Source organism: Cervus canadensis, chromosome 14, assembly GCF_019320065.1.
Source record: "Cervus canadensis isolate Bull #8, Minnesota chromosome 14, ASM1932006v1, whole genome shotgun sequence".
Taxonomy (NCBI): Eukaryota; Metazoa; Chordata; class Mammalia; order Artiodactyla; family Cervidae; genus Cervus; species Cervus canadensis.
In genome coordinates, this window is record NC_057399.1 from 48,263,894 (window position 1) to 48,278,295 (window position 14,402).

General features: G+C 41.9%; 1 protein-coding gene and 1 long non-coding RNA gene across 2 annotated transcripts; one reads left to right on the plus strand and one right to left on the minus strand.

The window, feature by feature from the left end:
* Nucleotides 1-1,452: 1,452 nt before the first annotated feature.
* On the minus strand, nucleotides 1,453-2,022 carry LOC122453310 (interferon alpha-1-like). Its single transcript, XM_043487292.1, has one exon. The coding sequence runs from the start codon at nucleotides 2,020-2,022 to the stop codon at nucleotides 1,453-1,455; it is 570 nt and encodes a 189-aa protein (XP_043343227.1).
* A 6,081-nt stretch (nucleotides 2,023-8,103) lies between these two features.
* On the plus strand, nucleotides 8,104-11,090 carry LOC122453314. The gene is made up of 3 exons (XR_006273003.1): nucleotides 8,104-8,241; nucleotides 9,176-9,340; nucleotides 10,633-11,090. It is a non-coding gene; the product is annotated as an uncharacterized LOC122453314 (long non-coding RNA).
* The last annotated feature ends 3,312 nt before the right edge of the window (nucleotides 11,091-14,402 follow it).

The following is a 14,402-nucleotide window of genomic DNA, read 5'->3' on the forward strand; positions in this document are numbered from 1 at the left end:
AGGCTGCTGTGGTGTGAACGTCACCCGTGCTGGGGACACAGCTAGAGGCCAGGCTTCGTGCTCTGTCTCCGTGCCCTCAGCATCCACTTCAGTCTTCTCATTCTCTGAAAAGGAGTGCTGTGGAGAAACACTTGCCTCAGGGTATTTCATCTGTGTTGTTCCGTGTCCTGAGGACCCGCTGCTGCTCCAGTGAACAATTAAACATCTTTGTTCTCCTTCCAAGTTCTCAAGCTGCTGCTGACTTTCAACTCCAAGTTTCCGGTGCTTTGGGCTTTTTGAGCAAGTGAGATTCCTGAACGAGGTGAGCTCCTCCTAGTGCAATCAGCACGGGCGAGAGCCCAGGTAGACGCCCAGAGGAGCCCTGGAGTCTCCACCATTGTTCACTGGGGGGCGGGGTTCCCTCTATGTACTGTGTTTCTCTGGGAGCCTGGACAGTCTGGACCTGCAGTGCTTGGCAGGCAGAGCAGGTGAAGTCATAGGAGAGTCTCTGACAGATCTAGAACTTTCTCTCAGGTTCTGCTTTTAGTTGGTGGTTTGCAGGCTTAAGGGGAAATTGACAACCAGAAACCGTAATGGAGAAGGACACAGCTGTCTGAATGGAGAGGACACCTTCATGCAGACTGAATGAGAAGAGAAATAGGGATTTCTACACTGGGAGGAAGTGAATGATTGTGATATTTGACTGTGAGGATAAGATATTCACCTGACCTCTCGCCAACTGAATACCACGTCTTCAAGCATCTCTCCAATTGTTTTCCGGGGGAAAAAATTCCCCAACCAACAAGAGGCAGAAAATCCTTCGCAAGAATTCATGAAATCCTGAAGTATGGATTTTTTTTCATCATTGTTTTAGGTTACTTATTTTCAAAAAAATCAGAGTTACAAAAAGCACTGGAGTGGTTCTATTCACTTCAAGTTCCTCAGAGCAACAAACAACATAGCTAAAGGTAGAATATTTTTACTTCTAGCGTGCAAATCCTAAAGAGGGCTCAAGGAATTGTAAAATGCATTTTTCAATCAGGTTGCCATTCAGGATTGGTGTTTCTGTTTTAATGAAAAAACAAAGTAAGTCTTTTAGGGTAAGAATTTAATAAAGGAAGAAAAATCATGAATGGACTAAATACAAAATATCCATTTTCCCATAAGTATACATACATAATATTTTATAAACAAAATAATTTATAATATTTATAAATAGGTAAATAAATATTCAAATAGATAAATAAATGTCCAGGTAGTTAAATATGTAGATAGATCAGTTTTGGCATCTGTGAGGAACCAGTGTCTATAGAGTAGAACATGATGTTACTTAATATTCCAGAAAACATTTGACAACCTGATTCATTTCAGGGCTCAATGACAGCAGAAATGAGAGTCCTCCACGTGGCCGCGCAGGAGGCATGTGGTCTTGTTGGTCTGTGAGGATCATTTCCGTGTTGAACCAGGTGTGTGTCAGTCCTTCCTCCGGAACCTCTCCTGCAAGTTTGGTGAGGAAGAGAAGGCTCTCATGACTTCTGCTCTGACGACCTCCCAGGCACAAGGGCTGTGTCCCTTCTCTTGCAGGTAGAGAGTGACTCTGTGGAAGTATTTCCTCAGAGCCAGGCTGGAGTCCCCCTTGAGCAGGGGAGCCCCTTGCAGCCCCTGCTCCTGCCTCAGACAGGCTTGCAGGTCAGTGAGCTGCTGATCCAGTGCAGTGCGGAGCTTGTCCAGGAGGCTCTGGTCCCACGCAGCGGCCGAGCCCTCAGTGCTGAAGAGCTGGAAGGTGTGCTGGGTCACCTCGTGGAGCACAGAGATGGCTTGAGCCCTCTGCAGCTGGCTGCCACCCAGCACCTCCTGGGGGAATGCGAAGTCATTTCTGTCCTGCAGGCAGGAGGAAGGGGAGACCCTCCTCAGTTGTTGCAGGAGTGTCAGGACCCTCCTGTTGGCCAGGCTGTGGGTGTGAGGCAGGTGGCAGCCCAGAGAGCAGATGGCGTTGCAGCTGAGCAGCAGCAGGGCCAGGAGTAAGGACCAGGCTGGGGCCATCGGGGACCTTGCGGATGCTGCTGGCCTGGGGAGGTGGGTGACTCTGTGAACCTGCTCTCTAGGTTCCCTGAAGACCTTCCTTCAGGCCTGTGTCTTAAATAGGAGCCCATGGTTTCCATTTTCTGAAACTTCCCTCTTGCTTTCTACTTTTGTTGCTTTTCAATTTGCACTCTCCAGTGTGTTAGGGCAGCACTTCTCAATCTTTTTTTTTTCATGTTGCCCTTCTTTTTTCTGCCCACAGAGCCTTTTTAGATATTTTTCTTAATTGCACTGCACTGTGAAATTTTGATAACATAGATATACTATGTATGTATTTATGTACTCTATGAATATCTTTTCTCTGTACATAGAAAAAGGAAGTGTAAATCTTACTCTTTGTATCCAGTGTAGTTAAGAATGACAGAAACTTTTAAGCTATAATTTAAATGTAAAAGCTACTGAATTTTATTGTTTCTTTATAAGCTCAGTTTTCAGAGTGACTTTAATGTCATATGTTTACTTATATAAGTAGGTATGTATCCAATTACATATTGAAATAAAATTTACATAAATACTTGATAATAATACCAAGATATAGACATACTTCAAAGTCATTCAAAGTTGCTCAAATCATTGAATAACTTAAAAATAGTTCTTTAATATTTATTTTCAGTATTTATCATTGAATTTTCTTCATGTCAGAAAATAATTTTTAGTTTTACTGCCTACTAGATATTCATCTGGATATTATCAACATTTTTTCTCTTTAATACTTTGACATGTTGAACCACCTTTGTAGAATTATGTAAGAAAATATAATATTTTTTGTATTTTATTTGCAAAAACAAGTTTCCATTTTTATTTAATCTGGAGCCCAAATCACACCGAGGTTCAAACATAACCAACATGCACGAGAAAGACTGTGGTTTCTCAGAAGTACAGAAAGGCCACCTCTCACAATATGACTTTGAGATCAAGCAAACGGTGGAAAGTCCTCCAGTGAACCATCTAGTCATCTTAGGTTGTACCACTGATCTTGTATACAATTTGTTTATATTCCATAAACTGAATCTCAATGCTTCTCTTATGTATGATACACAAGAAAGGCCAAAGACAGAAATAAATACTAGGGGGTTAGATTTTGTTGTATCAGGTTGAGCTTTGACATGTAATAACTAATCATTGTAATGACAATATTTGTTCAGAGAACTAATGTCTGCATGCGTGGAAGGAGCATTATCCCCAATGAGAAAGCATGATTTAGGAATCACCATCCATTTGAATCTTTCTCTCTGTTCCTTTGCATTAAATTTCAGATTTCCCAAATGACTTTCCAGTTCCATTACGAGTCTATTATTTTCAAATAATAGGAAGCCATCTTTGTAATGAATTCAAAATGGGACAAATATTGTTTATTTCATGGGAAGATTTAACTTTTGGCTCTGCTCCTGTATTCTTTTGATTTTACATTGAATTTTATGCTATCAAAGCGCCCTATATTCTAAACTTCAGATAATAAGGATGTGATTATCCTTGGCAAGTCAGCTCTGTAGTAACTGAACCCTGATTTCTTCTCTGTGGTGTCCTCTGTACCAGGCCCAGTGTAATCTCTCAACAAGTTGTTTTTTTGTTATTTATTTATTTATCGACTTTTGGCTACCCTGGGTCTTCAGTGCTTTGCCAGGGCTTTCTCTAGTTGTGGCCAATGGGGCTCACTCTTCCTCGCAGCTCCTGGTTTCCTTCCTGTGAGTCTTCTTCGGGCTCCAGCATGCAGGCTTCAGCAGCTGCAGCACGTGGGCTCTAGAGCAGGGTCTCAGGATCAGTGGAGCTCTGTCTTAGTTGTTGTGTGGCAGGTGGACACTTCCTGGACCAGGGATCGAACCTGGCTCTCCTGAGGAAAGATTCTTATTCACTGCACCACCAGGGAAGTCCTCAACAAGTCATTTTAGCCAAAGCAGTTTCTCAGATTTCCTCCTACTACTGGAAGGCATTTACAAATGACCAAGCGATTTTGCCTCATCTGGGCCCTATTTCCCGGAATTATAATAGACAGTGGCTGGTATTTCCACTCTATTCCTGCTGGTGCCAGTCATACTGAGTTTGTTGCTAAAACCACTAGTGTCTCCTACCTTGAAGGCACATATGGTCTGGTATTCAATAGCAAGTACAACACACTTTTCAGCCTTTGCCCAGCACTATATTAAACTCAAGAGGATGCCTCACCCCTAATTGTCCTCAACTAGGTCATGATTCCAGAAAACATCTACTTCTACTGCATTGACTAGGCTAAAGCCTTTGACTTTGTGGATCACAACAGACTGTGGAAAATGCTTCAAGAGATGGGAATACCAGAATATCTTACCTGCCTCCTGAGAAATCTGTTAGATTAGGAACAGTGAGAACTGGACATGGAACAAATGACTGGTTCCAAACTGGGGAAAGGGTATATCAAGACTGTATACTGTCAGCCTGCTTATTCAACTTATATCCAGAGGACATCATGTGAAATGACAGGCTGGATGAAGCACAAGCTGGAATCAAGATTGCTGGGAGAAATAGCAACAACCTCAGACATGCAAATGACACCACCCTTATGGCAGAAAGCAAAGAGGAACCAAAGGAACACTTTCACTAAAGATGAAGGTGAAAGAGGAGAGTGAAAAAGCTGGTTTAAAAGTTAAAACATTCAGAAAACGAAGATCATGGCATCCGGTCCCATCACTTCATGGAAAATACATGGGGAAACAATGCAAAGAGAAACTGACTTTATTTTCTTGGGCTCCAAAATCACTGCAGATAGTGACTGCAGCCAGGAAATTAAAAGACACTTGATCCTTGAAAGGAAAGTTATCACAAACCTAGACAGCATATTAAAAAGCAGAGATGTTACTTTTCTGACAAAGGTCCATCTGGTCAAAGCCATAGTTTTTCTAGTAGGCATGTATGGATGTGAGACTTGGACTATAAAAAAGCTGAACGCCGAAGAATTGATGCTTTTGAACTGTGGTGTTGGAGAAGACCCTTGAGAATCCCTTGGACTGCAAGGAGTCCAACCAGTCCATCCTAAAGGAAATCAGTCCTGAATATTCATTGGAAAAACTGATGCTGAAGCTAAAACTCCAATACTTTGGCCACCTGATGTGAAGAGCCAACTTATTAGAAAAGTCCCTGATGCTGGGAATGATTGAAAGCAGGAGGAGAAGGGGACGACAGAGGATGAGATGATTGCATGGCATCACTGACTCCATGGACACGAGTTTGAACAAGCTCTGGGAGTTGGTGATGGGCTGGGAAGCCTGGCATGCTGAGTGCATGGGGTCACATAGAGTTGGACACAACTGAGGGACTGAATTCACCTGAGGTCATGAGAGAAGGAACATGCTGGTGTCATACACAGAGACATGTATCTGAACTCAGATTCCCCCTGATGCTCACAGCTCACAGCAACCAGGCAGTTTACCACAATACTCTTTGGTGGATCTTTACCGACATGGCAATCACTACTACATTGATGCAGACACTTCAGAGAATCCTCACAAGGAATGATGAATGATCATTTTCATGCTCCATTTTATTCCACTGCATCGGCTGTTGAGTTCCATTTCAGGATGACTTCCAGTATTTGACACGTAATAATTAAAGGCTTATGAAAGGCTGAAACTCTAGAGTTTGGGTATGAATCCCTGATCTCCTATTTCTGCCTGCTAACCTGCATTTTTTTTTTTTTTTCACTCAGTGAGACTATATTCTTACAAGCAGGTAGACTTTAAAGCCCTTTATATTCTGAATAGTTAGGACCCCACAAAATTCATATCTTGAAGTCCTAAAGCCCAAACTAATGATATCAGGTGATAGATCTTTTGGGATATGCTTAGGGTGTGGGGATGGAGACCTCACAAAAGGAAATAATGCCCTTATCAAAGAGGTGGATATAAACTAGTCCCACACGGACTCTGCAGTGTCAGACCTGAAGCAGGCTCTCACCAGAACTGGAACAAGCTGACATCCAGTTCTCAGATATCCAGACTCGAGAACTAACTTGCAGCAATACATTTCTGGTCTTTGTAAACTACCCAGTCTATGCTATTTTGTTGAAGAAGCTTGAACAATAAGATATATCATGCCCTGTTTTATCCTAAGAATACCTGCAGGAGTCTGTAAAATACCTGAAAGGAGAAATCAACTTCCTCAACTCCGTTACCTAGACATGTCATCTGGGCCATAACATTTCATGAGCTCAGTCAATATTCACGTAACATCAATTCACAAGGATGGTAATGATAGGAGAAAAAATAATACCAACATCTCTTAATAGATATGATGTGATAACACAATAATTTAAATATTCTTCATGGTTCTACAAGGGAGGATATGATGAACTAATGTGTGAGATGATTTTTAACAATCATTTGCAGAAATATTTTCTTCAAGTTTGCATTTTCAATATTTGGAAGCTGTGGTGAGTGGAAGGCCCACTGTCCACTTTTAGTTCAGTGATTCTCAAGTACTTGCAAGGAGCTTCCTGATCATTCTTTCCTTGTCTCCCTCAGGTAATAAGGAAACACTTTTTCTACACGTGTAGATGATTTTCTCATTAGCCTATGCCTTGGGTGTCAACCTGAATGCTTCCTTCAAATATTCTATGATGCTCTGAACTCTGAGTGACATCTTTGTCATCTTCCCCATGCTGAAACTGTGACATAAGAGATTGTCAGAGTGTGTGCAAGCAAGAACATTGGATTTCCCCTTGCACACCCACCCAGAGCTCCATTAGGACAAACAATGCAAAAATGAAAAAATGGTCTTGTGCACTGAACTTGTCTTCTCCTTTCTTCATCATTCGATGATTTCCCAACTTCCTTGCAATGAGACTCCCATGAGGATAAGTCCAGGCCAAGTAATGTGAGAAGAAGTGCTATTACCCCATCTAGTCCTGGTCACTGGAAGCATCCCATGTGATCCACCAGACTTTTCTCTTTGCCTTCAAGGAGAATAGACTCAGGCACTACAGGCAAATTTGGAGTCTCAAGTTGATGATGGAAAAAAATCTCAAAACAACGGCATCAATGTTCTCAACTCACTCTCTGGAAGAGAGCAAGCTAGAAGATTCACCTGACCGAGAAGACCCTCATTGTGCTCTTCAAAGAAGGAAAGAAAAGTGTCCACTAGAATCAAATTCCTGACACTTTGCTGTTTACCTGTTAAAGAAGCTGAGCATTAGGTGAACTGAAAAATACCATTAACAACGTACTCTCTTAAAACCTTTTCCACAAACAAATAAATTTCATATGTTGAAAATAGAAAATACCCTCAAAACACATACAAAAATCTAAATTATGTTATAATATTATTTATTTAAGAAAAGAGATTGTGTTTCTCTGTCTAAATATTTTTGTAAAATTGTGATTTTCATTTCAGACATTTTTCAGCTTGTAAGCAAACAGATGATCACTGCGGAGGCTTAAGCAAACAACAGTCTGATTGAGTGCAGAGTGTCACAAATATAATTTTCATTTTATTTGTTGACTTTTCTTGAGGATTCTTACATGAAGAAAAAGGCACTTTTCAATTTCCACTCTGACAACCTCCCAGGCACAGGGGCTGTATTCCTTTCCCTTCAGGTAGAGATGGATTCCTTGGAAATACTTCTGGACAGCAATTCCCAAATCGGGACAATCCAGAGTCACTTCTTCCCGCTGTTCCAAGCTCTGACCCAGGCTGGAGTGGTTTTTGAGGAGGGCGCTGTTCCAAGCAGCTCAGCTGCTCTCCCTGGTGAAGAGGTTGAAGATCTGCTGGAGCATCAGTTGGTGATAACAGGTGCCTCGAGTCATCTGGATTGGGGTGATATTCTCTCTTCTCCAAGGACGTGAAGTCGTGTCTGTGCTCTAGGCATGACTGAGAGAGGATCGTTTTCATCTGTCTCAAATGTATGAAGAATTTGTTGTCAAGGGGACAAGCAGGGATGGAGCAGAGCATGGCTCCTGCCACTAGCAGATAGATCTTGGCCACAGAGAGTTTCCGTGAGTCACTGGGAGGCCACCAGGGGGCGCGCGGACACCACTAGTCAATGAGCGAAAGGTTTCTTCTCCCGGTCCTGGCACAGCGCGCTTCCCTGGGCTTTCACAGGAGCGCGGAGGATGTCTTCTTACAGGTTTTATAGTGAGTTTCCGAGTTCTGAGACTTCGTTTCAGCGGGTTTGGCAGCCTTTTCAGCAGGAAAGGCGTCGCTGTCAGAGACCAGGTTAGTACTCCTTGAGTAGTGCACTCAGAAATCTTCAATCCGAGCCCTCGCCAGAGACGTTTTGTGCGGTGGCAAGCCCGGAACCTTGCGTTTTCTGCTTTCCCCTGAGTGTTGTGCTTTCTTCTCCCACAAAAACTTGAGCGAGGCCACTTTTAGAAAGAAAATGCGTTTAGGGAGGCGTTTGAAGCGGAGAATCAGAGCGAGTTGGGGCCGATTTTACAGATTCTGGCTCCTTTCTGGCGCGATGAAGGGACCGCTCACGGAAAGGGGAACTTGGCGGCGGCGACGGGACGACGGGACGGTGTTGGGGACGCCCTGGGGGTGAGTCGGGGCGCGGTCCCCACCCGAGGACGGGGGACTTTCAGGGTGTCGTTCAAGGAATTGGCCGTGAAGTGGGGGAGTAAGTATTGAACAACTGAAAAGTAGGAATATTCAAAAACTCACAGCACTGTATTTTTATGTGTTGAAATTTCTATTTAATTATACTTGTCTCATTAAATATTTCATATTTTTTATTTTTGAAATATTTTATGAAAACATTTAAAATATTATATATGATATTAAAATATGTGAGTATTGAAATGTTTATTCATTTTTTAAAATATTTAATAGATAATATATTAAAATGAGTGTTAAAATGATATTAATATTTATTAATATTTTATTACATTCTTTTTAAGCTATGGTTTATACTGAAACAAGAATTTAATATGATTTTACTTTATTGGCTTTAATGGAAGCCAACTCATTAATATATTCAAGCTCACTTCTTTGTTTGACAATTTGTTGTGCGTCTGTGACAGTCTTCAATAATTATTATGTAACTGGAGTTTCTGAAACACCGCTGCCAGCACTCCACCTTGAGTGTCGTGTAGCAAAAGGAACTAGTGCAGATGTCCCTGGTCCAATGATTAAGACTGTGCTTTCAATGCAGGAGGTGCGAATCTGCTGTCTGGCTGGGAACTAACATCCCACATGCAGTGCTGTGCAGTCAAAAAGAAAGGAAGATGGATGGAAGAGAGAGGGAGAGAGAGAGAGAGAGAGGAACCAAAGGAAGAAGAGGCAGTGTCCTGTACAAAGCGTTGAGGGCATTTACCAGGTCTGATCTTTTCATTTTCTTTGGGAAGAATTTTGTAAGTGAAATGAAACTTGCCCAGATTTCAATGGCAATGTGAAGCCTTTCTTCATAAGACACATATGGTCTTGCAAATGAAAGGGCATTTCTTGTCTTTCTTGAAAATTTTGATGTTTTGTTTAGTGCATATATTTTGGTATTTTCATTTTTTAATATTGAGTTACAATGTTATTTATCTTGATGTCTTAGACTTGGTGCCTTTTAACATTTCATACTCAAGAGAAGTCCTTTCTTACTATTCCCCAATACTAACCCAAGAAATAGCTTCAGAAGTACTGTTGCCAGCTTCCCTGGTGGCAGGGAAAGTATATGAATGTCCCATTTCTTGTCCTCCTCCCCTCTGTCACATTTTATAACCGATTTCCTGGTCTCTTTAACCATTAAAAAAAAAAAAATCTATGTCTTAAAATAATGTCACCAGAGATGGTCTAAGACTAACTGAGGATGGTGTGAGGGAATGTTTACCTCATTTGTACTCTTCACAGAGTACTCTTCAAGCTGTTATTTTGTAAGACAATTTTTCAAGATGCTGGCCCCAAGCAAAAGGATTCAAGTGCTGTAAGATTTGTTTTCATAATATTCCAGGACTGCTGTAAGTGTGGAATCTTGGGATCTGCTCCTTCAGAATCTCTTGGGCAGTCCCCTCTCCTACACTTTGGTTTTGGTGGGCCTCAAAACACAGCATTTTAGCCAATTTCCTTCTCTCCACATCTTTTTTTTTTTTTTAAGTTAGGTATTTTCTTTTAGAAAAAAAATTTCATTTAACTAACTACAAATTTGGTTTCTTTTTCTCTTAGTATGATTTTGAAGTAAAACACAATCTGTATCTTAAAAAGTAGTATCAGAGGTGGTCTAAAACTTACTGAGGTTGAAGAAAGGGACTGCTTATTTTATCTCATTTATTAACAGAGCAATGGTGTTGTATTAGACAACTGCCTAGAATCTGTTTCTCTGCAAAGAACTTAAAGTACTGTGGGATTTCTCTCCATACTGTACCAGGCACTGATCAAAGGAAGGAAACGTGGGCTCCTGGGCCCCTTCAAAGTCCTGCGGGCAGTCCCTCTCCTGGAATTAACACTTAGGGATTCAACATGCAGACCCTTGACAGTGTTCAGAGCCCTGCAGGCAGAGTTTCTCTTGGCTGGACTGAGGGTGGAGTAAAGAGGTTCCTATTGGTTATATTGATATGAAAGACTGCTATCATTCACTATGTTTCACATTCTCAGCCTAATTTGCAAACTTTGTATTATTTGAAGTGAAGGATGTCCTCTGTGGCTGCTACTAAAGTGGTCTTGATGTTTTAGAAGACGAAATGAACGTCTGGTGTCGGCTACACTCAGGAGCCCCAGATAGTGTGAGAGTAGACTTCCTGCCGCCCCCAGGCCCTCCTCTTCATCAGCTCTGAGAACTGGCCCTCAGCTGCTCTGAGCTCCTGCTGCCTCCTTCCTCCTCATCCTGCCTCGATGACCTCTTCCCTGCTCCCAGGAGGGCAGTCACCATTCGTGCCTGACTCTTCTGGAATGCACATCTCCAAGCACATTGTCACCTATGTGTGTGTGGTCAGCACACTTTGGTGACAGAATAAAGAAACTGTATGAATTAACCCATGTTCTGTATTATGTCACTGTTATCAGTAGACCATCAGAAAACAAGAACTATGGTCCTGAAAATCATTGTGGAAAAATTCAAACCTTATGTATTAGACCTTAAATGGAAATGCAGAGAGTTGTGGTTAGATTTATTTTGGTGCAATTTAAACTGTCACAATAGACTATGTAGTCACACCTTTGAGTTCTCTTTTAGACTAAAGAAGTGAGTTAGATAGAGCTTCAGGTTTTTATTTCAAGCTGAGTTGACTCATATAGATGAATAGCTCCTTTTGGATTAACTTTTCCATGAGTATATTTCATTTCCATTGTAAAAACACAAAAGAAGCATCAAAGCTGTGACATTCTCTGATGGCCAGGATGGAAGGAAAAAGTTTCTCCATGAAAACAAAATTGAGAAAAGTGCAGAAAATGACAATTCTGGCCTATTTAAAGATCTTATTTGCAGGAAGTTGCTGGGAACAGCTGGATAAAGGCTGGCACAGCCCAACATCTGCAGGATCACCAAGCTCACCAGATGCCAACCCCTTCCCTGATGACATGGAGGGTGATGTTCTCCAGCCCTGGAGAATGGTGATCATCACCATTGCCACCCTCTGAGAGACCAGGAATCGCCAAACTCAGCGCTTCAGTGTAACTGAGTCCCAGGGCTCCAGCTCTACAAGGAGCTCAGAGCTGCCTTCCCCCTGCCTCTGCGTCTGGGATGGACACCACAGATCTCCCTGTAACAGACCAACTGGCCCTGCCCGCCCAGCGGGCACCACCTGCGGGTCAAGCGCCTTGAGCTCAAGCACGAGATCCACCAAGGAGAACAGGGGAGTCCCAGTGGGCAGGAGCCCCAGGCCTGGGCAAGGCGCTGCTGGGGCCCCGGGAGCACATGGAACCACGGGAGCACTGAGGAAACTCCCTTTTCCGGCCAACAGCCCAGGGCAGCTTTGCAGTCACTTTGCTTGGAGCCTGTGATTTCTGCACCTGCCTCTGTGTCCTTCCTCCCCTTCCTGGGAGGAGATTTTAGCCAGGGCGCTTTCCCCCAGTGCCCATTTATGCAGTGATTCATGGCTGGAAATCAGAGCATGTTGGGGTGTGTTTTCAGATTCAGGGTTGTTTCTGGGGAAAGGACTGATTCGGGGAAAGGGGATAAGGCACCTACAGTCTGGACTGGCATCTTTAGATATTGGGGCCCTCTTGTGGGAAGACTTGAGGACAAGACTGAGACTTACAGGAAAGGGAAAATGATTTCATTTAATATAAATGGTTAATTTCTCCTTCAATGTTCAACTCGTTGAAAAATATTTTAAAATGTATAAATAAGTCTGAAACTCACACCAAGTTTACATATTTTCCTTATGCCAAAACAAGATCAAATGCAAATGTTTTCAAAATGACTTCTTTGTTCATCTCAGTTCAGTTGAGCAAAAGCTGTAGTTGACAAACTTATGACCCAGTAACTACCTAAAATAATTAATCTCAATTTTCAAAATCTTTCTTCCTTTTCTTCTCTTTTAGCCTAGGATCTTATGTTAAGCTTTCAAATTTATACATGGTCTTGCACTGGAGAGTTTTATGAACTTTTAAAAATGTCATTTCATACAGATAAGTTGCTTTAAAATTAATAATCAAGATGTTTTTGTGTTCAACATAATGTAGGTTTCCACTTAATATACCATTTGCTACTTAATAGGCACCTTATATGCTAAATGCATGGATTGTATGCTGACTTGATGCCCAGTAAATAGCTGGCCATGCTTGCTACAGCTGTGAGATTATCTCATTTGCTAGTAAAATTTAAAAATGTGTAGTTATTCTTTGTACAATCCTAGAGAAGACTAACCTATTCTAATTTGCAGAAGTAGAAGTTTTGCATTAAAAATTAGAGTTGAGCAAGGCACAGATATGGCATAATCCTCTCTAAGGTAGATATGAAATAATGGTCAGAGCTCTGTATACACCTGTCACAGTAACAAGTCTCACTTTTAATATGTTTAATTCTAATCTGTTAATGTTTACTGTGTCCCTGATGCTTTATATAATTTACTCATAAATGATAATTTTATAAGTTGTTGTATTAACATCATATAGATTCAATAACATGAGAGGGTATATTGAATGGAGTACAGTATTCTCATTATCCCTATTTTGATTTTAATTGGAGAATAATTGCTTTATAATGTAGTGTTGGTTCCTGCTGTACAGCCATGTAAACCAGCTCTGAGTACACATATATCCACTCCTTCCTTTTTAACGCTGAGAAAACTGTAGGATAGGACAGAAAGATCAACTGGACTAAATGATGCAGAGAACTGAGGGAAAAGTAAAGAGATGACGAGATAAAAAATACACTGGTCACCTGAGAAGACAACAGTAACCCACAAAAAATGAAAAGAAAAAATTGGATTTTTTCCAATTTTTTCCAAAAAAGCAGGATTGTTGTTTTCAAACAGTTTAACTGGTTAAACTATTTTAAGATTCACACTTCATTCATTAATAATGTTTCTCATGTCTTTAGTATGAGAAGGGTAACAGTTGGTTTCTGGATTCTTTGTTGGGTTTTGGTCTTTCAGTAGCAATGCAGAGGCTCCAGGAGGTGACACTGCCAGCAAGTATAGACAAGGGGCTTTATTGAAAAGAGAACTAGGATCCAGCCCGGGACACTGTAGGACTGGAGGGCAGAAATCCATTTCACAGCACCTGCTCTTTCCTTCCTGCCTGTGCATGTGTTTGATTTTCTGCATTGATATGAGATCTGTATTCTTTCCCTATTATTCATCTTTGTACTACATCAAAGCATTTTCTACTAATTCATCTTTCTCAAAGAGTGTTTGATGAACTCATAGGACTGCTTCCTAGAGATATGAAACCCAGAAATTGGAATTCTCTTCAGCATACAACCAAGGAAAGTTCTCACACTGAAAGCACTTTGGAACTAGCACCCAAGGTGAAAGGAAAATACCTTTGCCGGGGGCCCAGCACCTTTCCAGTGTCGCCTTCCAGTCACTGTCTCAGGCCAGCTCTCCTGTCTCCTCCCTGCGGGCAGCCACTCTGTCATCATCACAGTCCTGATGATTTCTGCAGGAGCGCTTGATGATTCTTCTGTGACTGAACTCATTGAACCCAAACAGTAATCCTGTGAAAACTACGCTTTGTGTCCGCGTACTAAAGATGAGGAGACTGACCTGTTGCGTTTGTGAGACTTTTCAGGGTCACACTGTTGGTAAATAGCAGGGCTGGGATTCAGAGGTTTTGGAATTTCTAGAACTCTCCTTTCCCTTGGGCTCTCTTCCTGTGGCTTCCAGTCTGACTACACCATGCAGCTAGAAGAAATCAGCAGAGAACGGAGCTCCTGTGATGGAGGCAGTGAAGGCGCTGTGTGAGGGGGTGACCTGCTCAGTCCTGAGGAGCAGGGCTGAGGAGAAGGTGGG